Raw genomic sequence first — 20,151 nt, forward strand, 5'->3', positions numbered from 1 at the left:
GCTTCCTACCCTTTATGGCGGCAAAGAGTTGGTCCAGCTGCGACTCGACGGTGCTCACCGCCTCGGCATTTCGCTGGCGTGGAGCGACAGAGCCACGCACAAAGAATTGTCCTGAATGCAGGGTCAGTCGCCGAGCGGCAAACAGATAAATACGTGGCAGAGCGTGTGCGCGCACCTTGAGCGCCGTGCGAGAGGGAGATGTCCAGGGGCTCTGCCGCCTGGAGTTCGCCATGAGTGGTAGAAGCGGCGTCGACAGCGACCTCGGCTTCAGTGCATTGGGGAAGCTCGTCGGGCAACTCCTTCCACACATCGTACACAATACCCTGATGCCTCAACGTCACACGAAGCCCGTGGCGCACGACACGACACGGCACGCACAACCCACGCCCACGACAGCAATGAGCTGCCTGCCATGGCGACATGACTGAGGACCACTGGGCAACATTTACCTCACCGCCAGAAACCAAGCTGGCGTCGTAATCGGCCTTGGGTTCGAGGTGGTGCTTGGCGATTTGAAAGTAACCCACCTGAGCAAACTGGTCGTCGGAATGTATGACCACCTCCGTTTCATCTCTAGGGGCAAAGCACAAGACACGATCAGGTACAACTACCATGAGAAGAGAAGTCGCCAGAGAAGAGCCCCGTACAGTACGATCTTGTAGCGGAAGAGTGGGCAATCGAGGGTCAGCGTCTCGTACTCGCCTCCCTCGCCGCAAGGGTGGCAGCCATACTCATCACTCTGCGCAGAGAAGAGAAAGCGAAACGAAAACGAAAACGAAAACGAACCCAGTGAGCAACACTGACCGTCGCTCATCATCGTAACACGCGATCGGAGGATTGTAGAGAGAGAGAGAGAAGAGAAAGCAGTACCAATCGAAAAAGGAGTGGCCGCAGGGCGGTGATCGATTTGCCCAAATGCTTGTAGGGATCCAGACCCAAAGCGGCCACCTGCGCGTTGCGCGCGTGTTAAGGATAGTAGAGCAGCCAAAAGGGCATTTGGCTTGGAGGTGCGCGCGCGCACCTTGATGAGCACGGCATCGATCGGCACCTCGGTCATCTCCTGGAGGAGTTCCTTTTGGTCCCGCTGCCACAGGTAGGCCAGCGACACCAGGCCCAGTCGTTCGCACCTGCACACGCGGCCGGACATAGCGATGAGGTCTTCCCACCATTCACCAACGCGCGCAGTTGGCGTCTGGCCCGTTCGCGTTTGTGGTGTAATCGTGTCGATTCAAAAAGATGAACGTACACGTTCTCGACGCGGAAGCGCTGGTAGTCGGAGAGGATGGCGCCGGAGGCCACACCCTGCACGTTCGGAAACCTGGCCTCCAGGCATGACTGTGTAAGTGTGCGCGAGCTCATACAGTTACTGTGTGTGGCGCATGGTGTTCACCTCTTCTTGACTTCCTTGAGCAAGACGTAGAGGCTCTCGACCTCATCCTCTTGTGTCTTGGCGTAATGCAGGTCCTGATTGAGTGCCTTGCCTCTGCAGCGAGCCGACGAGAAAAGGGGATGTGGGCCATAGTGCCGAGGCGAGCGGGTGGAGTACACCGTGTAGCGTACCGTATGGTGTGGCGGAAAAGGGGCAGGCCCATGCACTGCGCGTAGGACTGCAGCACGGTGTGTCCTACCGTCTGGAACATGAAGCTGTCCAGCTCATCTGTGCCCATGGTGTCATTGCCCCATCTTACAGATGAAGAAGGAATAGATGAAAATTCATGTACCTGGAGCGGAGGGAGGCGGAAGCAGATTGGCAAGCGCTACTATGCGATGCCCGACACGCACACACTCAAGCATAGACATGCAGCTGTCCTTCCCACCGCTCACCAGCGCCACCACCTCCATCTTCCGCACAAAATAAAAACAAACCGAAAAAGAATAGACCGGAATTGTTTGCATATTTTCATATTTTTTCGTTTTTAGCGGAGTCTGTGCATTCCAGAGACAAGAAGTGGCCCGTGGGTTAGGAGATCGATTATCCCTTCCACCCCATTCTCGCCCCCATCCATCCATTCGCGTCAGCGAGAGGATAGTATCTTCTTCTTTGAGAAAGAGGGCCTTGGAGACTCGTTTCAAGGGCCTGAGGCGAGGAGGGAAGTAGAAGAGCTTCGGAAGAAGAAGAGCGATAGGAAGGGGAAAACAATGGCCACGTCGAAGGAGAGCAAGCATGTGAAGAGTGTGGCGCGAGTCTATCCAGACATCAATCAGAAGCGACCACCAGAGTACTCGGACTACGAAAATCATGTGGTGCAATGGGGCGGCCAGGATGACTACGAAATCATTTGCAAGGTGGGACGCGGCAAGTACAGTGAGGTGTTCGAGTCCATGAACGTCAGAGACAACGAGAAATGCATCATCAAAGTCCTCAAGCCCGTCCGGGACAAGAAAATCAGGTATACCTCAATTCATTCTTCATCCTTGCCGAACAGCTAGAAAGAACAATTCCTGTTCCCGTGATTGAAGGGCTCACCTCGAATCAATAGGCGCGAAATCAAGATCTTGCAGAACCTCAACGGCGGAACGAACGTAGTGCGTCTCGTTGACGTAGTGCGCAACCCGCACACGAAGACACCCTGCCTCATCTTCGAATTCATCAACAACACCCCCTACAAGCACCTCTATGCCAACTTCTCCGACTTTGATTGCCGCTTCTACATGTATGAACTCCTACGGGCTCTCGATTTCGCCCACTCGAATGGCGTCATGCATCGGGACGTCAAGCCTCAGGTGCGCACCTCTTGAACCTCGCGATCGCCGTGATGTCCCTTTTCGCTGAATCCGATTTATCATTTGATTTGTCACAGAACGTGATGATCGACCATCAGAAGAGGCAGCTTCGTCTTATTGATTGGGGTTTGGCCGAGTTCTATCACCCTTGTACGCCCTTCCTCGCCACCCAGTCAGTTAATACTTCTCGCCGACGTCTTGTTCATGTGCCATGCGCTCACGCTTGCGCTCGCAGACATGGAGTACAACGTGCGAGTGGCGTCGAGGCACTACAAGGGTCCCGAGCTCCTGGTGGGCTACCAGATGTACGATTACTCGCTCGACATGTGGTCCCTCGGATGCATGTTCGCCGGTATCCTCTTCAACAAGCAGCCATTCTTCTGCGGCTCCGACAACCAGAACCAGCTCGTCAAGATCGCCAAAGTTCTTGGTATGCACACGCGACCACACGCGCACTCAACGCACATGCCACCGCCACACCAAATGCTGCTTCGCCGGTAGATGGTTGCTTACACTCGCACTTCTTGTGCTTGTGCTGCATCATGCAGGTACGGAGAAGCTGTACGCCTATCTGAAGAAGTACAACATCCAGCTCGACGCCCGCTTCAGGTCCGCCATCGGCACGCGCCAGAGGAAGCCCTGGAAGAAGTTCATCAAGAGCAAAAACAACAAGCTTGCCGTGCCCGAGGCCATCGACCTGCTCGACAAGCTCCTCAGGTGAGTGACCGACGACCACCACCACCAACTCCATCCAACCCCCGCACCACCTGTGATGGCTGACCTGGTCTGACCTGGCGTTCACGTTATGTTTGCGTCTTCTTCTACAACCTGCGTACAGGTACGACCACCAGGAGCGCCTGACGGCAATCGAGGCGATGGAGCACCCCTACTTTGCGCCCATCAGGGCTTCCTCCTCCGGCGGAGCCAAGGCCTGAAGACACACCACCCCAAGGCCCACCGACCCCTTTTTCTCTTTTGCTACTCTTCATCCCCTTTTTTTAAAAGAACTTGTAGCCACCATCGCCATCATCTTCTCCCACGGGTGGAGCCGTCTTCTTGTCTCTCGGCCAAGCTGGATTATGCCAATTATTTATTTGTGGTTATTTATGGCGGGAAGAGCAAATGGAGCTCGATGAAGATGGAGGGCTAGAGGCCATAGAGAAGGAGGAACAGCTGCGACGGAGGCAGGTGGCGCGTGGGAGGTGGGGCATCCTGCGCAACGCTCTGTTGAATCGGGCAAGAAGGAATGAGGGAGGCGACGGCGAACCTGGCGGTGCAACGTCGAAGCGGACCTTCCCAGGATTCGATCTCTTCACCAAAGCCGTAGTTCGCGAAGAGGAGCTGAACCACGTTGAAGGTCGACGGAGAGCGAAGACGAATCGAAGCAAGATTTCACATTCGTTCGCTACACGGCGCGATTTCCAACCAAGACCGCCGAAGATGACAAGGCAGGCGCCGACCTGCCGTGCAGTGTGGTGGTACGGCATCCGAATGAGCGAGTAGCGCTGGGCAAGGCCGATCTTGCAGGCTTCGACAACACGGGCAACATCTGTACGGCTTAGTCCTCCTTTGTGGCGGGCAGCCAAGGCCTCACACTCCCCGTCTATCTGCGGGTTCATGCAGGTGTGTGGCCATCAGAGGAAGTGCTGGCATACTACTGCCTCCAGAACCCTGAGCAGCTCAGGTTGGGTCCACCTCCCTCTCAACGCCACGACGATATGTGCGTGCTGAGGATCCCTCGGTCCCTCGCCGCACGTGTGCAGAAACAAGCGCGTGTGCGAAGTGGGTGCTGGCCTTGGGCTTGCAGGTCTCGTGGCAGCGACCCACCTCTCCTGTGCCTCTGTTCTCATCACGGACGGCAACGACAAGGCCACGCAGAGTGCGTACTCTGTCCGTGTGTTGTGTGTTGTGTGTGATTTTCTCACCCATGCATCAAATTCAGATCTTGCTTGCAGCGTGAAACACAACGCCGTTCGGTCGGAGAGCCGAGGGTTCGTGCGCGGCGAGAAGCTGTTGTGGGATCGTCGGTGCCCGATCGCTGACCGTTACCGATCCTATTTTGACTTGGTCGTCGCCGCTGATTGGTACGTTTTCCCCCGAGCCAGATGAGAATCAGACCAGCTCTCTCCCTCGTCATCATCACCACCTTTGCTCCTCGTGGCGATCCACACACGCCGCTGATTGATTGATTGGTTGGATTGATCGTGGTGCCAGCTTGTTCCTGCACGAGTACCACGACGATCTGCTTCACATCCTGCGTGAGCTTCTGCGTCCCGGCGGGGAGGCGCTCATCATCGCGCCGAGAAGGGGCCGCACGCTGGCGGCATTCGTCGAGCGGGCCAAGCAAGATACTGTAGTGGTACACCCTGCACTCCACCCTTTCTATTTGTGCTGTGGCCAGGCAGGACCACTCACCTCGTTCTCTGCGCTCTCAAAGGAATGGCGCGTGCAGGTTGACGAGGAGTATGATCGCCTCGTGTGGTCACGCCATCAAGAGCTACTGTCGCACGGCATCAGTGGTGGCGGTTCGGCGGAAAGCGATCAAACGGCAACAGCTGCTACCTACCAGCCGGACATCCACTACCCCTGGCTTCTTCGCCTGATCCACCCTTGATGCGCAGTAGCACTGCTGGACCACTCGCAACTCTAAAAGCAGTTTCCACTTCCGTCCGTAGAATCATCGCGTTGAAGGGCAGCCCGCTCTGGCGTCTATCTCGTGGGCAAGGTACGCCAAGGTAAGTAGTTTTGGCTTCTTGGTGGGTGAACCGAACCCAAGCAACTGCGCTCATGGAGGCGGTCGGAACTTGCGTCAAGCAACACGCACGCCACACAACAAATCGACGGAGAGCTTCCGCCGCCTACACCTGATTTTCCACACTTGATCGAGGCTCTGATAGGGCTCTATTTATGTGGCATGCAGCAGCCAACCAGCCAGCACTGGGAATAATCTCAACATGACCGTTTGGCGTCGCAGAAAGCGAAACGTCGCTGTGGTGCTCTGTTGCAAGGTGAGCTGCTCCACCGAGCTCGGCCATTGGCCAAACACCTCACAAACGACTACCACTCAAACACACGGGTGCCGTTTTTCCCCACGTGCCAGCAGCAGACCATTTGCTCCTGAACCTCATACAACCAACATGGCCAGCAGCAGCGTCTACTTCCCTGGCCCAACCGAAGCACGGTCCCACCACTCGGTACCTGGTCTCTTCGGTCTCGCTCGCTCGGTGGGGTCTCACAGTTGATGCCCTCTGGTGCTACTACTCTAGATGCTCAGGCGCTCGTTGGCACTGCGCCATCAGCAACATCAACACCCATCGTACGATGGGCAGCAGTACCCGCCAGGGTTGGGCTACCACCCCTACCCCTCGTACTACCCTCATGAGCTGGACTACAGCACGAGCACATCCGCCAGCGCTACGAGCCTTGGCATTGACCTTGCGCCCGGGTATGATGATGGCGCTTACGTTCGGCATCGACACCACCACCAGCATCATCATCAGCCTTGCCCGTGGCATCAACTTCCCGTGCGCTCTTCTTGGCAGGACGAGCCCCAGCCTACCTGGGTTCACCACCCGACGCATGACACTGCTGGTGAGGATCTCCTGCCGTCGGCGCGAATGCTCGAGTACAACGAGCGGCTGGCGCGCATGGCCTATGGGCTTTACCAGAGCAGCACCACCTCCACTACTCCCGCGAGGCGTGACTCCTTGGTCACATCATCCTCTGACAGTACCTCGGCAACGACGTCTTCCTCCTCTACACACAACTCTACTACGGCAACCTCGTCTTTCTCTTCACCGTCTCCTCCATCTTCGCCCTCTTCGTCGCCGACCCTTTCGACCTCGCCATCGACTTCTCCTACATGCCACGTCAAGAAGCTGCCGCCCGCCCGCCGCTCGGTATATTGCCCCCACCCCAGTCCCACCACATTCCCCCCCCACACAAAACGAGGCGCAGACCACTGATTGGCTGAGGTCCATGATACTCGGGGCCGACACAAAAGAACAAACCACCGACCACGCAGCGCAGCTGTGCACAGTGCAGCGCCACTAAGTCACCAACGTGGCGTCGGGGACCCAGTGGCCTCACGTACGTGTCTTGGCTTTGTCACGTGTGGCGCACCGTCCGTATCCGTTGGATGGTGCTAAGAGATATATCTGTTATATAGGTTGTGCAATGGGTGTGGGCTTCGTTACGGCCAAGCCAAGAAGACGTCGCGCAGCATGGCCATCGGCTCGATACTCAACTGAGCAGACACAACTTTTGTTGCGTGTTCGTCGGAAAGAAAATGAAAAAAGAATGGCACAAATATCACAAAATAGGAAATTGTTTTTAGATTAGATTTTATAAAAATAGAAAAATAGAAAAAATAGAAAAATAGAAGGAAGACGAAGATGGCAACGGGCGGAGGGTCGGCGTCGCGTATGCGGATGATGATCGTTGGAGCCTACCTGGTGGCGGTGAACGTTGGGGCGGCTGGTCTGTTCTACTACGACAAGCAGTGTGCCATTCGGCATCAGTGGCGCGTTCGCGAATCGACCCTCCAGCTTTCCGCTCTTGCCGGAGGTAACCCCCCAAGCCACCCCCAACCACTTTCACGTTCTGCCAGCTCTTCATCGCTCGCTCGCAAAGATTAAGCATCCTTTCATTTTGCAATTGGCACTACATCCATCCTACATTTTTTTTAAATGCATCGTGCAGGCTGGGCAGGCGGCATTCTGGCCATGCAGACCTTTAGGCACAAGACCGCCAAGTCGTCGTTTCAGGTACTCGTGCCGTCTGGGTGAATGCAGCATCTCTCTAATCTTGACATCATCTTGCCTTAGGTGCCTTACTACACGGCAGCTGCGGCCAACATGGGACTGCTGGCCTTCCTGGCACGGACGCGGCAGGGCCGGCAGCTGATGGACCAGTTCTTCCAGGCCCTGCCTTCCGCGTTGACAGCGAACCGAGGCCGAGGTCGCGGCAGAGTCGGCGGCGGAGCTTCAAGCCGAGCCACCAACACCAGCTTCTACCCTTCGCAGCACCAACGAACCCAGCAACAGCCCGCCTCGTCCTCCTACTCGTCTTCATCCTCTCGTCAACAGCAGACATCCAACAGCAGCAGCTCCAAGAAGAGAAGGCAGTCAGGCAAGCAAGATTAACAAGGTTCATCTACCAACTGCCTACCAACTCTTTTCTTCTTCAAAGAAGAAGCTCAACAGTCCTGTCACCCGCGTCGTCTTGCTGTCGCTCGTGCGTGTGGCTCACGCGCTGATGGAACTGCACCTCGAACTCGCCGTCGAGAGGGTCGATGCTGACCACCACGCGATGCACCTCGGGCGTGGCACCGAGCAGGACCGGCTGGTTGGCGTCCTGGATCGGGTCGAGGCCCATGAAGAAGGCCCGCAGGTGGCGCGGCAGCATGTCGGCGTTGGCGCTGTCGCGGCGCGTCAAGGGCTGCAGCGGGTTGTAGGGCTCATCCTTGCCCTCGTTGTTCAAGCGCGTCTCCTCCTGCCTTCGCTCTGTGCTGTGGGCCGCGACTGTCAACTTCGTGCGTGTCGTGTGTCGTGTGTCGTGTTGTGCCGTGTGCGTCGTGTGTGGCGTGACGGTACCGCCAGCGGGTGAAGAGGGGGCCGAGCTCGGGGGTGGCGCGCAGACGGTCAGTCAAGTACTGGACGGCGCCCAGGTTGGAGGTGGCCACGGGGTTGTTCAACACCAGCTCCAGGCAGTACTTGCCTCCCGGCTTCTGGCGCGCCCAGGCCCACCACAAGTACACTTCTCTTCAAGAGGTGGAAGAGGCAGGAGGAGGAGAGGGGGGTTGCACTCTGAGGAAGGCTCTCTGGATGCTCTCCAGCACAAAATAGGGCTCGGCGGCCACTCGAGCGATGTAGTGCGGTGAGCCCATCACCTTGGCATAGGCCTCCGATACGCGGTCGACCGCGTACTGCGACAGTGCGGAGGGTGATACATGCGCCAAGTGAAGAAGTGAGGCAGAAAAGGAAGAAGAAGGTCAAGTGTACCAGGGCTGCTTTCACGACCGTCTCGTCTGACGTGTCCACCGCAATGGCGCTTTCCAGCAGTTCGTGCCACCTGGGCCTGCCGGCGTCGCCTCCAGCAGCAGAAGCCACAACGGCAGCCAGGCACGACGCCAAGGCGACCAGAAGGAGGAGGAAATGGCGAAGCCCAACCATGGTGTGCTGCCGCGGGCTTGTGGCTCTCGTGCCCCTCAACCAAACAACTTCAACAAGTTTTAAGATTATCTTTTTCCTTTTTTGTATTTAAAAGAAACAATTTTTTGCAATTCATCAATTAATACCTCTCCGCACAGTGTCAGTTCTGCTTGTGCTCCACGGCTGGTGAGGGCAGATGAACCACTATCATCTCCACCAGGGGCTGTTTGGGTCCAAGAAGGTAAGCGTCATGAAAGCAGAAACCAAGCAGTGCAAGGAGGACAGGATGGGTGCTGTGCCGTGCCAAGAGGGAGGAACTTGGGCATGACACACTTCATGAGGTCCTTGCCCTGGAGAGCCTTCTCTTCAGGCTGGAGCTCAATGCCCAGCTTGAGGAGGGCCTTGTCGAGGGCCTCCCGCTGCTCAGGGCCGCCCAGACACGCTGTGAGAATGAAGCGGATGGGGCTCAGCACGAAATAGCAGAAGCCTCGATCCAGCCTCTTGCCAGTCGTAGGCGAGATGTTGGTCTTGCGCCTGGCGCCACCACCACCATCACCATCATCACCACCACGACCACCATCATCACCACCGCCCAGGCAAAGAGGGAGGGAGCCTCATCCACCGCACCACCTCTTAACATCAGCATCGTAGAAGTTGTCGCCCCACAGACGTTTCTGTAGTATTGCAGGTGCCACACCAAACTTCTGGCCAAGTAATGTGGCAAAGGTCATCACTGAGAAGCAATGTGGTCCAGAAGATGATGGTGACTCGGTGTCAAGACGAGGCGAATTGATGTTGCGGCCGGGGGGGGGAGTAAAGTCAGTGGCGCGCACCAGCCGTGTAGGCCCGAGGCAAAGGCGACAGTGCCCTGGTCAGGCTCAACCAAGCTGGGCTCACCCTCGCCCCTGTGCAAGTCGATGATAAATCTGTTGACCGACTCAATGCATCGGCACATACTCGAGTAGATCTCCTCATCATCCTACCACATGGCATTGCCCCCCCCCCCCAGTGAGCCGTGTTGGGTGTGTGCGGTGGCGCGTGTGCGTGCGTGTGTGTGTGTGAGTGTGCGGTGGCGCGCGCGTGTGTGTGAGTGCGGTGGCGCGTGTGCGGTTTGAACGTTTACAAGCTGCAGCTCGAGAAAGGCGCGGTCGAGCTTGGTCAGAACCAGGACGGGCTTGATGCTGCGCGCCTGCGACAGGCACTGCCTGAGCTCACCGCAGGTGACAATGGCGGCATAACATCCCTCCACGATGTCGATCACCACCACTGCGCCGTCGGCCTCCCGCAGCGCAGCCACATCAGCGTCGATGAACTTGAGCCGGACGCCTTCGGGAGCTGCGGCCTGGCTCCGCACCAACGAGTCTTGTGTTGCGAGAAGAGGACAAGAAGAAGATGACCACCAACATCGACGTGGCGAAGGAGATCTACGCGCGGTTTGGCGCTGGTGACTTCGACGGAATGGCTGCGCTCGCCACGGACGACACCGAGTGGCACGTCTGCACGGGCGCCCCCTACGGCGGCCAGCTCAACGGGAGGGCGCAGGTGCTGACGTGGGTGCGCGATAAGCGCCAGATCGCCATGACCAGATTCGAGCCCACCCGCTTCTTCGCCGACGGCGACGAAGTGGTGGTCTTCATCAGCTGCGAGGGCACCGTTCAGTCCACCGCCAAATCGATCGCCATCGAGATGGTGCACCACATGCGCTTTGTGGACGGCAGGGTGTCCTACCTGTACGAGTTCAACCACGACGCCCGCCTGGTCGCCGCCGCCTTCGAGCCCTAATGGACCGGTTCTGAACTCAACGCATGCGCCGTTGGCCTGTAGGACCCCAATTTGAAACAATGGGGCAAACTTGTTTGTTTTTCTTCGTTGTATTGCGTGTGCGGTGTGTGCGTGCGGTGTGCGGTGTGTGCGGTGTGTGCGAATTTCTCTCTTCTTGTTTACCAGGGGTTCGAGTAGAGGTCGTGCGTGTGCGTGCGTGCGTTGGTGCGACTGTCAGTGCTGTTGCTGGCAGTCTCGCCATTTTCGCTGTCGCGCGGGAGGTTGAACGAGACGCGCGGCGTTGTGGCGTTGACGCTCATTGCGCGACCGCGAGGGCGTGAGGTAGTCGTGGTGGTGCAGCTCGCCCGGCCGTTGGTCGCGGTGGGCCTTGCCCATGCCCGACAGCGCGGCAAAGGCCGACGCCAGCGACCGCTCGCTCGTCGTGCCCGCCGCTAGCGAACTCATCGTCGCCGTACGCTCGGCGTCAAACGATGACCGCGGGCTCGACGGCGCCGTCGACGCCAGCGACGTGTAGCCGCCGTTGCTGTTGTTCGCGCCGCGAGTCATGCCGGCGCCGCCGCTGCCGCTGCCTCCGCCGCGCCTGGCCGACGTGCTGGGGCGCGGGGAGAGAAAGAAGAGCCAACCGAGGAGGATGGCGAGGAAGATGAGCGACGAGCCGCTGGTGACACCCAGCAGCGGCCAGAAGGACAGGTCGGGCAGGTCGTGCACGTTCATGCCCCAGATGCCGCTCACGAGCACCAACGGCAACGTGATCGCACCTACACACATGTGTGTGGCATAGTGGTGTGAGTGTCGTGCGGCGGTGTGTGTATGTGTGTGTGTGTCTGTGTGTGTGTGTGTGTGCGCGCGCGTTGGCGGGAGGACGGGCGAACCGATGATGGAGAGGAGGATTTCGATACGACGCTTCTGGGCATCCTTGTCTCTGTCGCTCTTGTAGCGCTCCCTCTCCTTCTTCTTTTGCGCTCGCTTTTCCTGTAGTTCGGACCCAATGCCAACGACGCCGACCATGGCATCAGCAAAAAAGGCGGCAGGTCGCACACATCGCACACATCGCACACAACACAGCACACGTCGCACACTCGCGAGGAGGGAGAGAACCTCTTGGAGCTGTCGTCGTTGTTCTTCGAGGTAGCCGCCCTCGACGATGCCCAGCACGTCGTGGATCTCCTCCCGGATCTCCTGCCTCGTCTCCGGTATGCGCAGCACCTGAGGCCAGCCGCGTTGTGCAGCGGTGAGCGAAGGCAGAGGTGGAGGAGGGACCCACATGTGGGTCACAGAAGTATTCGCTAGCAAAGAACGAAAACGAAAACGAAGACAAAGAACGAAGACAAAGACCACGAACAAGACGAAGAGGGGAGGAGTACTCGGCGCATGGTGGAGAAGAAGTGTGAGTACTCGGAGAGGCCGCCGCAGTCATCGCTGCTCATGCCCAGGGAGTATTTGATGAGCAGCACCTGCGACGTTTCAACCACACACACACACACACACACGGACGACACGCGTGTGTGAGATTGAGTGTCGACGAAGAAGTATGGAGGAATATGAAGGTGGCGCCGTACGGCGAGGTAGCGCAGGTAGGTGCGGTCCTTTTCGAGCTTCTCCAGCGTCTCGCCCTCCATGAGCGACTCCAGCCGCAGGTGCTCGGCAGCCGACGCCGACAGATTGGAGAGCTCCGACAGCACGCTCGCCTCGCCGCGTCTGCTCGTTCCACGCGGCACCCACGGAAAACGCGACACACATGGCACACACCACACGGCACATACGACACACACCGAACACAGCACGACACACGCGCCTCGTTTGTATTTACGTGAAGACGCCGAGGAGCGGGGCGGAGGCGGGGAGGGTGATGCGTACGCGTGCAGACAGAGGATAAGATAGACGCCCTGGAACAGCTTGGGCCACGTGTGGGCCTCAAAGTGTCGGTTGGCCGCGTCCGTGGGCCAGCTCATCGCCACCGTGCCCTCTCTTTTGTGTCGTGTCGTGTCGTGTCGGTGAGTGCTCGCACGTGCGAGTGAGCGTGGTGGGCGCACGCACCTGGAAACGCCAATGTAGCGGTTGAGTCGGTGCACGAGCATGTGGTCCAGTCGCTGCCGCTCGGCCACGCCAGGCGGAGGCGGCCGATTGCGCTGTCCGAACGCTAACACAAAACCACCACACATTTGTTAAGCATTCCTGAAATGCCTGGCGGCACATCGTCATTCCACGCGCGGGGGGGAGATACCTCGGGTCAGGTGGAACAAGTATTCCTTTAGGTCGGCCTCGTCCGGCTCCCGGTCCAGCACCACCGTGGTGTGGTGATTGGCGCACTGTGTGACCCACGTCACGGTCAGCGCGAACTAGAAAGAACGAAAAGAGAGAAGGAAAACGAAAGAGAAGAACGAAAGAGAACGACGGACGAGAAGAGAGGAGAAGCGAGCGTACGGCGCCATAGGAAATGCGGCGGATGGGCGAGGTTGGGTCCTCGTGGGGCAGCTGGAGCAGCCAATTGCCGATCGTACACAGTGACAGCAGCTCGTCCCCATAGCTGGTCCCCGCGTGAACTGTCAGCCCATGTTTTGTGTCGTTGGTCGTGTCGTGTCGTGTGTGCTGTGCCTCGTGTCGTGTGGGACGTACATTGAATTGCCGAGGCGACCGAGGGAGCGAAGGTGCGAGGGCAGGAAGGGTCCCATGTTGGCCTTCTTCTTTTTGTCCAAGCCCTCGCTGAGGCCGTGCGCAATCAGCGCCGCCTCCATACCCAGCGTCCACCCCATGAAAACCTTCTTCACCTTGTGGCGGAACTTGACCAAGAAGAGCCACCTGTAACGACACGACACACGACATGACACAAAACATGAGTGATGAGGAGCTGGGTGTGAAGTGAAAGGTGAGACGTACGTGCGGAGCTCGTCGAGGGTGAGGGGCACGTCCTTGAGCTTTTCGGGCATCCAGTTGAGATGGAACACCAGCAGGCCGCAGCCCAACGGGTACATCACCAACTCCACCGAATCCATCTCCACCTCGAAGCCTATCCATTCACACCACGACACAACATACGACACGCACGCGATAGTATGCGTGGCACGCAGTGAGCACACTCGTTCGGAGTTAAAATGATGGTCGTCGGAGGTAAAAAAGCCACAGGTGCGTACCGATCTTGTTGTCGCATTTGGAGAGCACGGTGCAGCCCTGGGGCATCTGGGGCGGCGCGATGACCGTCGATGCCGAGCCAGTGAGCGCGTAGTCCTCCCACGAGGTCGGCAGCGACGGCACACTCGCCTTGCGGCCCCTGGATGCCGGCTGCGGCGTCGTCGCCTCCTCGGCCGCCGCCTCGACTGTCGACATGGCGGGCGCCATGGCCAGGCTGGGCTCCGACACCGAGTGGTGGACTGCGTGCGGGCGCCCAGCACCAGCGGGCGGCGGCGGAATGCGTGGAATGTTGTCGTCGGGTGGGAAGGTGGTGTCGGCGCCGTCGCTTTCGTAGTCGCTGTCGCTGCTGCTGGCCTGGCTGCCGCCCGCCATGTGGCGGCGGCGCTCCTCGTCGCGCGCCTGGACGGGCGACGGCATCGCGTCACCCGACGACGCCCAGATGCACGGATTGGGGAACAGGATCTCGCGCGCCTTCCGCGTCAGCTTCATCCGCTGGCACTTCCTGCACCGCACCACCCATCAGTGACCGCACACACCGCACACACCGCACACGCGCGTACCAGACTTCAAGGTCGTTGGCGATGCTCTCGACCTCTTCCTCCTCCTGCTCGGCTTCGATGTCGCCGCCCTCGTCCATCAGCAGGCAGTTCCGGTTGGGTCCGTCGTCCCGCCCGGCTTCGTCTTCCTCCGTCTCGCCCTCCTCGGTCGTCGACGACCGTTCGCGCTCGGCCTCGCCCTCGCCTCCCGGCTGCGGCGCTCGGGCGTGCCACCGGCGCCGCGCCGACGACCGCTCCCGGCGCCGCCAGCCTTCTTCTGGGTCATCTGCTTGTTCATGCGGCGGTGCATGCGATCCTTGCGTCGCTCCTCCTTCTCGGCGTGGGACTGACCGAGCTCGTCGGGCCGCGGCGTGAACTCGCTGTGCTGGTGGATCGAAAACTCGCCGAAGTTGAGGCCGCCGCCGTCTCCGCTGGAGGCGCGTGGCTGCTGCTGTTGCTGCTGCTGGATGAATCGCTTGACGGTCTCGTTCCAGCCGACGATCTGGCGGAAGTGGGCCGACAGCTCGCTCACCTCGAACGGCAGCATGAAGTCGCTCTCCCACAGCTGCACCCGCCGCCCCGAATCCTTGTCTACACGACGCAACACCAACGACACGACACGACACGCGCGGTTGGCGTTAACGCTCAGTACCAACTTGTCAACGGTGGTCAGCGGCTGCGTCGGTACCGATGATGGTTCGCTTAAGGAGGCGGTCGATCCACTGCGTGATGGACTTTTGGTTGTCGCCCCAGTGGAAGGGCAGGATGAGGGCCGTCTTGGCCGACAGGCACTGGTACAGCTCCTTCTCCAGCTCGTCCCGATCCGCCTCCCCCGCGTAGCCTGCACATCGATGCATCAGCACGCTCTCTACAAACCCACACGGCCACACGACATCGCACGCGACGCACACGGCACCGCACGCGCGATCGCACAAACGGAGCAGACGTTCATTGACGTGTGAGGTGGAACTTGGACGCACCGGTGGGCATCTCCCAGGCGGCGCTCAAACCGCTGCGCTGCGGGTGCGGGAGGTCCTCCATCCACAGCTCCTGCAGCACGCCCCGTTGAGCTCAACGAGATCGGAGACTGAAAGATGAAAGATGAAGGGCAGGCAAGGGCACCTTCATGCCAGAGACGACCGATGAGCGGCGGAGCTGGTTGAGATTGCGCATCTTGCGCTCGAGTCGATCCGAGAGGAGGTCATCTTTGTTGAGCATCAGCACATCCGCCCCCTCTGCAGGTACGCCCGCTCGTCAGCCCAGCACCTCAGCGCGAGTAGAATCAATTGGAGGAGATTTGTGGGGGGGGGCTTTGGGCACGCACCGCCTTCGTCGGCAGAGAAGAAGGAGCTGCTCTCGCGCTGCAGGGGCCGGTGCGGCCTCTTCTTCTTGCTATTCTTCTTCTTTTCATCTCCACCGGCTTCTTCCGCTCCTCCCTCTTCCCCACCCGATCGGGGCATGTCCTCCCCTTCCCCCGTGCTGCCATTGTTCGCGTTTCGTCGCTTCTTCTTTTTCTTCTTTTTCATCTGCGATTTTTGATCGTCTCCCTTTCTTTCTCCCTCTACTTCCTCCTCTTCCCCACCCGATCGGGGCATGTCCTCCCCATCCTCCTCTCTTCTGCCTCCTCCTTCTTCTTTCCCACCATCATCTCGTCGGGGGTCCATGGCCTATGTGTCGTCTGGCGAGTATTGAGTGTTTGCTCGAGGCCTCTGAGAGTGTGACAGAGCGTTGGCGCGAGTGCTTCATGCCAAAGCGCACAGGCCGTGCCAATGTCAGTTTGGCAGGCCCTGGCGGCACCTCAGCTCTGATCGGACGGAAATCCGCACAGAACGTACAGCAATTGGGTCAGTTCCACCGAAATATCTAAGATATCCAAGAATTCAAAGCATTTCCTAATTCCTAGAGCAAGAACGCAGAGAACAACATGTTCTTGGTCGGCTTCAAGTTATGGTGGGACTTTAAGGACGTATGTTATCACGTAACAACGCAACGGCGATGTGCTATCGTGTGGGCAGATTTTACAGAGAAGTCAAGCCCCTCAACAACTGTTCATCCGCAACGATGAACATATTGGCCTGAGCGCTACACATGCCATTGGAAAACCCGGAGAATACCCGGTCATGGCATACAGGCCATTGATACGGTCGAATGTATAAAAGGCCACTCTCGTTGTCGTGAAAGTCACCACTTCAAACAACAACCACTCGCTCTTTAACAGCACCAGACATGCGGGTCTCCTACGCTTGCGTGTTCCTTCTCTTGGCCTTGGCCTGCTCCAGCGCGCTTGGAGGTATGATGAGATGAACCTTAGCGCGCATTTGTGCGGTTGACTCACAACATTGGGTGCTCATGTTGTGATGTGTGCGCACAGCTTGTGTGAAACCGACCATCTCGCAGTCGAGACAGACCTCGTGGACCGATGGCTTGGGCGTCACCTACTCCGTGTGGAGCGCCTCCATCGCCACCGGCTCCAACACCATCTCATCCCTCATTCTCTCCATCGACCCGGCGGCCAACTCTGCCCCCATCGACAACATCTGGGAACTCGTGCCCAAGCCTGGTATGTGTCCACGCCATGCCATGCCTGCATGCCTCACATTCTTCTTGCGTTGCCACACTCAAGGCGTTTTTTTGCTGGCGCCCACAGGGAACCCTTCGCTGTACGAGCTGCCGCAGTGGCGCCAGCAGAACGGAGGCATTGCGGCGGGCCAGAGCCACAACTTCGGTTACACCATCAGGTCGGCCCAGGCGGCGCCTTTCCAGGTCTCCAGCTGGAACTGCCCCGGCGAGGCCAACCCGTCGGCCTCGGCCTCGCCCTCTTCGCAACCCTCCAACCCGTCGGCTTCTCCCTCGTCGCAGCCTTCGCCTTCTCAGCCGCCTCAGAACACCGGCGCTGGTACGCTATTCGATACTTCCTGACTCTCTTGCAGTCGTCTGACTAGAATATCATTCATCATCTTTGAATAGTGTGTCAGTCTGTGTTGGTTGTCGACAACTGGGTCAGGCGCAACCTGCCCGGCATGACCCTGGAGCAGATCGCCCAGAAGTATGCCTTGTACTGGGCCGACATCAACAAGTTCTACGACATCCACTTCGGCATCAACCTCAACCTGACCTACGTCCACGTCGAGGACGGCTCGTCGTTCACCGAGACCCTCGACGGCCAGGAGCTCCTGGACAGCTTCACCAACGGCCTGCGCGCCGGCGTCTTCGCAGGCGTGCCCAGTGGCGCTTGCCTTTACCACCTCATCACGGGCCGCAACCCTTACGGCGTCGGCGGCCTGGCCTGGGTCAATGCCGCCTGCGCGTCCAACTTCGGTGCCACCGGCTTCTCGGTCGACGGCCAGGGCGACGACGAGGGCAACAGTGTCATCGGCTTCGCCATCCACGTACGCCTGCTGCACGGCTGCGTTCGACAGCACTCCTGGCTGACCTGGTCTTGTGTTGCATGTGCGATCACCATACCAGGAAATTGGCCACAACCTGGGCGGCAACCACCCTGACGCCTATCCGGCTTCGGCTGGCTACACCTGCTCGACCAACGAGGATCGTGCGTCCAACCGAATTCTTCGCTCAGACTGTACGCTCCTGCTCCAGCCCAGGTTTTTCTTGTAGACATTTTAGTCTCACCCAACTGACCTCCGCGTGACTACACAACAGACCAGTACCTGAACCCCCTCAACTTCATCTCGGACTGCGCGACTCAGTCGATCAAGTCAGCGCTGCCGGCGTTCAGCTGCATGTGGTCCCTGGAGGCCAACAGCCGCGTCTCCCCCCAGGCCATCTTCTGCAACGTACTCCTCCATTTCCCCACTTAAGGCTGTGGTATGTGCAACCGCAATGCAGCAATCACTCATTCACATCCCAATCGGAACCAACAGGAGGAGAACGCCGAGGGCGATTGTCTCACGGTGGCGGCGCACTACGGCACGGAGCAGTGCTACAACATTCTGCCCTTCAACGACGCCGCGTCGTCCTTCCAGCTGTTCGCCGGCACCACGGGCGCCGTCGGTCTGCAGCTGTTCTACGATCTGGACTGCTTTGGCAACAGCGTCGAGGTGCGCCAGTTCTACGCCCCGAGCATGCCTGCGGGCTTCAACAACCAGGTCACCTCCTGTACGTCACTCTCTCTTTCTGTCTGCCAAATATTGATGTGTCCCCACCTCACAACAACTCTCTTTCTCTTTTCCCCTTTGCGTTAACAGTCAAGTTCATCATGCAGTAAGTAGTTTACAGCCAAGCCGATTGCCATTCAACTGGATCCCAACTTATGATGTATCATCAGCAGCTCGACCCAAAGCTTTCCATAAAAGTTTTCTTCAGATGTTGTAGGTCGGAACGTCAGTTCTTGGGTTAGTCGTGGCGCTAGCTCCGAAATTATTCTTTTTCCTTTTTTTAAAAGCAAGAACGAAAACGAAATCATTTCGTTCTTCCTTGCGAGGCAGAGATGCAGCAACTAAAGATGAAGATTATGAAGATGAGCCACCCCCTCCTACTCGTCATTGGCCTGGCGACCTTCGTACTCCTCGCCACCCACTTCCTCGGCGGTCCGTGGGAGGAGACCGAAGCCGAGTGGCGGGCCAAAAACAAGGGCATGCTGCGGGTCGCGGTCTTCGAGAGCACCGGGTGGCACGACGAGGTCGTCGCCGCGCTGGTCTACGCCCTCGGCCAGCAGCCCTCGACCGCGCTCACCCTCTACCTCAAGGCCCAGCGCTACGGCATCGACCAAATCTATGCGGCCTTCGCCCCGCGGGCCTCCTTCTTTCCGGCCGCCCGCATGCGCGACCACCTCGTGCGGGGCTGGATGCCCGCGCCCGACGTGGTCGTGCTGGCCACCGGCGAGTGGGACTTTGCCAACCACACCGACGTCTTTCACCACCTCTTCACCTCGTCGCCGCACACCTACCTGTTGTGCGTGGTGCACCACGCGGCCCAGTGGGAGGCCCAGGCGATGCGGCCCGAGCTGCTGCCCTTGCTCCGGCCCTGGGTCGAGGCCGGCCGCATCACCTTTCTCACCCTCGCACCGCACGTCGCGCACCTCTTGTCGACAGTTGTCATACCAACTTGGCACCTACAGGTGTCGACAGCCAACACAAGCCCCTTAGCAGCCCGCGTAGAGACCTTCGTGCCCGTCTTCCCGGTGGCCGGGCTGGCCGGGCAGCGCACCAGCGTCGGGCCGGGGGAGACGCCCTTTGCGATCCAGGGCAACTTCGACCCGGCGCGGCGCAACTACGATCACATCCTGTCGCGGCTGCGATCAGACCGACAGGCGGCCGACCTGACGCTGCACCTGCTGGGCAGCGGCAAGGGCCTCAAGCTACCGATTGAGGGGCTCGATGGCCGCGTGGTGGTCGACAGCAGGCTGGACTACCTGCCCTACTACGCCATCATCGCCCGGAGCGTGGCGCTGGTGCCGTCGTTCGCCACGGACGAGTACTACATCGAGCGGGCCTCGTCGACGGTGGCAGCCTCGCTCATCGCCGGCTGCCCGCTCGTGGCCAACCGCCGGCTGCTCGACACCTACACCTACCTCGACGAGTCGGTGGTGTGGGTCCAGGAGGAGGGCGAGGACGAGATGGACGTCGTGATCCGCGTGGCCCGTGCGCGAAGCGCCGCCGAGCGTAGCGCAAAGAGCGAGAACGTGCGCCGACGGACGCGCGAGCTGTGCGCCCGGAGCGTGCGACAGTTTGCCCGGTGGGTGCTCGAAGCCACGGCAGCGAGGCCCGACATTGACTACCGCCGAACCTAAGGCACAGAGCCAAGAACGCACCATCACGATCATGTACATCCACAACATTCAACTTACTCGCTGTATCATTGGCCAACAA

At 59.1% G+C, this 20,151-nt stretch overlaps 11 protein-coding genes across 11 annotated transcripts; 7 read left to right on the forward strand and 4 right to left on the reverse strand.

The window, feature by feature from the left end:
- Positions 1–5: 5 nt before the first annotated feature.
- Positions 6–1,842, reverse strand: ACA1_379050 (ATP-binding domain containing protein 4, putative; the record flags this gene model as incomplete). Its single annotated transcript, XM_004337689.1, has 10 exons — positions 6–73; positions 176–323; positions 450–573; positions 648–739; positions 871–948; positions 1,022–1,127; positions 1,247–1,318; positions 1,391–1,483; positions 1,561–1,683; positions 1,787–1,842. The coding sequence occupies 10 exons, from the start codon at positions 1,840–1,842 to the stop codon at positions 6–8; spliced, it is 960 nt and encodes a 319-aa protein (XP_004337737.1).
- Positions 1,843–2,139: 297 nt separating this feature from the next.
- ACA1_379060 (casein kinase ii subunit alpha, putative) lies at positions 2,140–3,659 on the forward strand (the record flags this gene model as incomplete). Its single annotated transcript, XM_004337690.1, has 6 exons — positions 2,140–2,390; positions 2,481–2,724; positions 2,802–2,874; positions 2,960–3,154; positions 3,273–3,441; positions 3,563–3,659. 6 exons carry the CDS (start codon positions 2,140–2,142, stop codon positions 3,657–3,659), a joined length of 1,029 nt encoding a protein of 342 aa, XP_004337738.1.
- A 187-nt stretch (positions 3,660–3,846) lies between these two features.
- ACA1_379070 (CDNA: fis, clone, putative) lies at positions 3,847–5,338 on the forward strand (the record flags this gene model as incomplete). Its single annotated transcript, XM_004337691.1, is given in 7 exon segments — positions 3,847–4,081; positions 4,099–4,275; positions 4,348–4,413; positions 4,532–4,603; positions 4,667–4,751; positions 4,939–5,083; positions 5,177–5,338. The coding sequence occupies 7 exon segments, from the start codon at positions 3,847–3,849 to the stop codon at positions 5,336–5,338; spliced, it is 942 nt and encodes a 313-aa protein (XP_004337739.1).
- A 523-nt stretch (positions 5,339–5,861) lies between these two features.
- On the forward strand, positions 5,862–6,974 carry ACA1_379080 (GATA zinc finger domain containing protein; the record flags this gene model as incomplete). The annotated part of the gene is made up of 4 exons (XM_004337692.1): positions 5,862–5,918; positions 5,991–6,623; positions 6,764–6,813; positions 6,893–6,974. The coding sequence occupies 4 exons, from the start codon at positions 5,862–5,864 to the stop codon at positions 6,972–6,974; spliced, it is 822 nt and encodes a 273-aa protein (XP_004337740.1).
- A 144-nt stretch (positions 6,975–7,118) lies between these two features.
- ACA1_379090 (uncharacterized protein) lies at positions 7,119–7,868 on the forward strand (the record flags this gene model as incomplete). The annotated part of the gene is made up of 3 exons (XM_004337693.1): positions 7,119–7,290; positions 7,426–7,490; positions 7,551–7,868. The coding sequence occupies 3 exons, from the start codon at positions 7,119–7,121 to the stop codon at positions 7,866–7,868; spliced, it is 555 nt and encodes a 184-aa protein (XP_004337741.1).
- Positions 7,869–7,908: 40 nt separating this feature from the next.
- On the reverse strand, positions 7,909–8,897 carry ACA1_379100 (uncharacterized protein; the record flags this gene model as incomplete). The annotated part of the gene is made up of 4 exons (XM_004337694.1): positions 7,909–8,233; positions 8,319–8,452; positions 8,531–8,650; positions 8,727–8,897. 4 exons carry the CDS (start codon positions 8,895–8,897, stop codon positions 7,909–7,911), a joined length of 750 nt encoding a protein of 249 aa, XP_004337742.1.
- A 227-nt stretch (positions 8,898–9,124) lies between these two features.
- ACA1_379110 (translation elongation factor 2, putative) lies at positions 9,125–10,236 on the reverse strand (the record flags this gene model as incomplete). The annotated part of the gene is given in 5 exon segments (XM_004337695.1): positions 9,125–9,410; positions 9,507–9,609; positions 9,710–9,763; positions 9,774–9,855; positions 9,994–10,236. Coding segments are annotated over 5 exon segments (768 nt in total), but the record flags the coding sequence as incomplete, so codon positions are not given.
- A 32-nt stretch (positions 10,237–10,268) lies between these two features.
- Positions 10,269–10,658, forward strand: ACA1_379120 (ketosteroid isomeraselike protein; the record flags this gene model as incomplete). Its single annotated transcript, XM_004337696.1, has 1 exon — positions 10,269–10,658. The coding sequence occupies one exon, from the start codon at positions 10,269–10,271 to the stop codon at positions 10,656–10,658; it is 390 nt and encodes a 129-aa protein (XP_004337744.1).
- A 158-nt stretch (positions 10,659–10,816) lies between these two features.
- ACA1_379130 (uncharacterized protein) lies at positions 10,817–15,783 on the reverse strand (the record flags this gene model as incomplete). Its single annotated transcript, XM_004337697.1, is given in 20 exon segments — positions 10,817–10,952; positions 10,966–11,416; positions 11,531–11,630; positions 11,757–11,864; positions 12,023–12,112; positions 12,218–12,356; positions 12,516–12,626; positions 12,696–12,798; positions 12,883–12,967; positions 13,083–13,185; positions 13,275–13,457; positions 13,536–13,665; positions 13,790–14,026; positions 14,048–14,289; positions 14,348–14,543; positions 14,558–14,914; positions 15,012–15,164; positions 15,304–15,373; positions 15,446–15,558; positions 15,648–15,783. The coding sequence occupies 20 exon segments, from the start codon at positions 15,781–15,783 to the stop codon at positions 10,817–10,819; spliced, it is 3,243 nt and encodes a 1,080-aa protein (XP_004337745.1).
- Positions 15,784–16,549: 766 nt separating this feature from the next.
- Positions 16,550–18,548, forward strand: ACA1_379140 (carbohydrate binding domain cbm49 protein; the record flags this gene model as incomplete). Its single annotated transcript, XM_004337698.1, has 8 exons — positions 16,550–16,613; positions 16,695–16,883; positions 16,971–17,219; positions 17,291–17,712; positions 17,792–17,873; positions 17,984–18,117; positions 18,205–18,439; positions 18,529–18,548. The coding sequence occupies 8 exons, from the start codon at positions 16,550–16,552 to the stop codon at positions 18,546–18,548; spliced, it is 1,395 nt and encodes a 464-aa protein (XP_004337746.1).
- Positions 18,549–18,785: 237 nt separating this feature from the next.
- Positions 18,786–20,072, forward strand: ACA1_379150 (uncharacterized protein; the record flags this gene model as incomplete). The annotated part of the gene is made up of 1 exon (XM_004337699.1): positions 18,786–20,072. The coding sequence occupies one exon, from the start codon at positions 18,786–18,788 to the stop codon at positions 20,070–20,072; it is 1,287 nt and encodes a 428-aa protein (XP_004337747.1).
- Between the last annotated feature and the right edge of the window lie 79 nt (positions 20,073–20,151).

Source organism: Acanthamoeba castellanii (genome assembly GCF_000313135.1).
Source record: "Acanthamoeba castellanii str. Neff unplaced genomic scaffold scf7180000084711, whole genome shotgun sequence".
NCBI lineage: Eukaryota > Discosea > Longamoebia > Acanthamoebidae > Acanthamoeba > Acanthamoeba castellanii.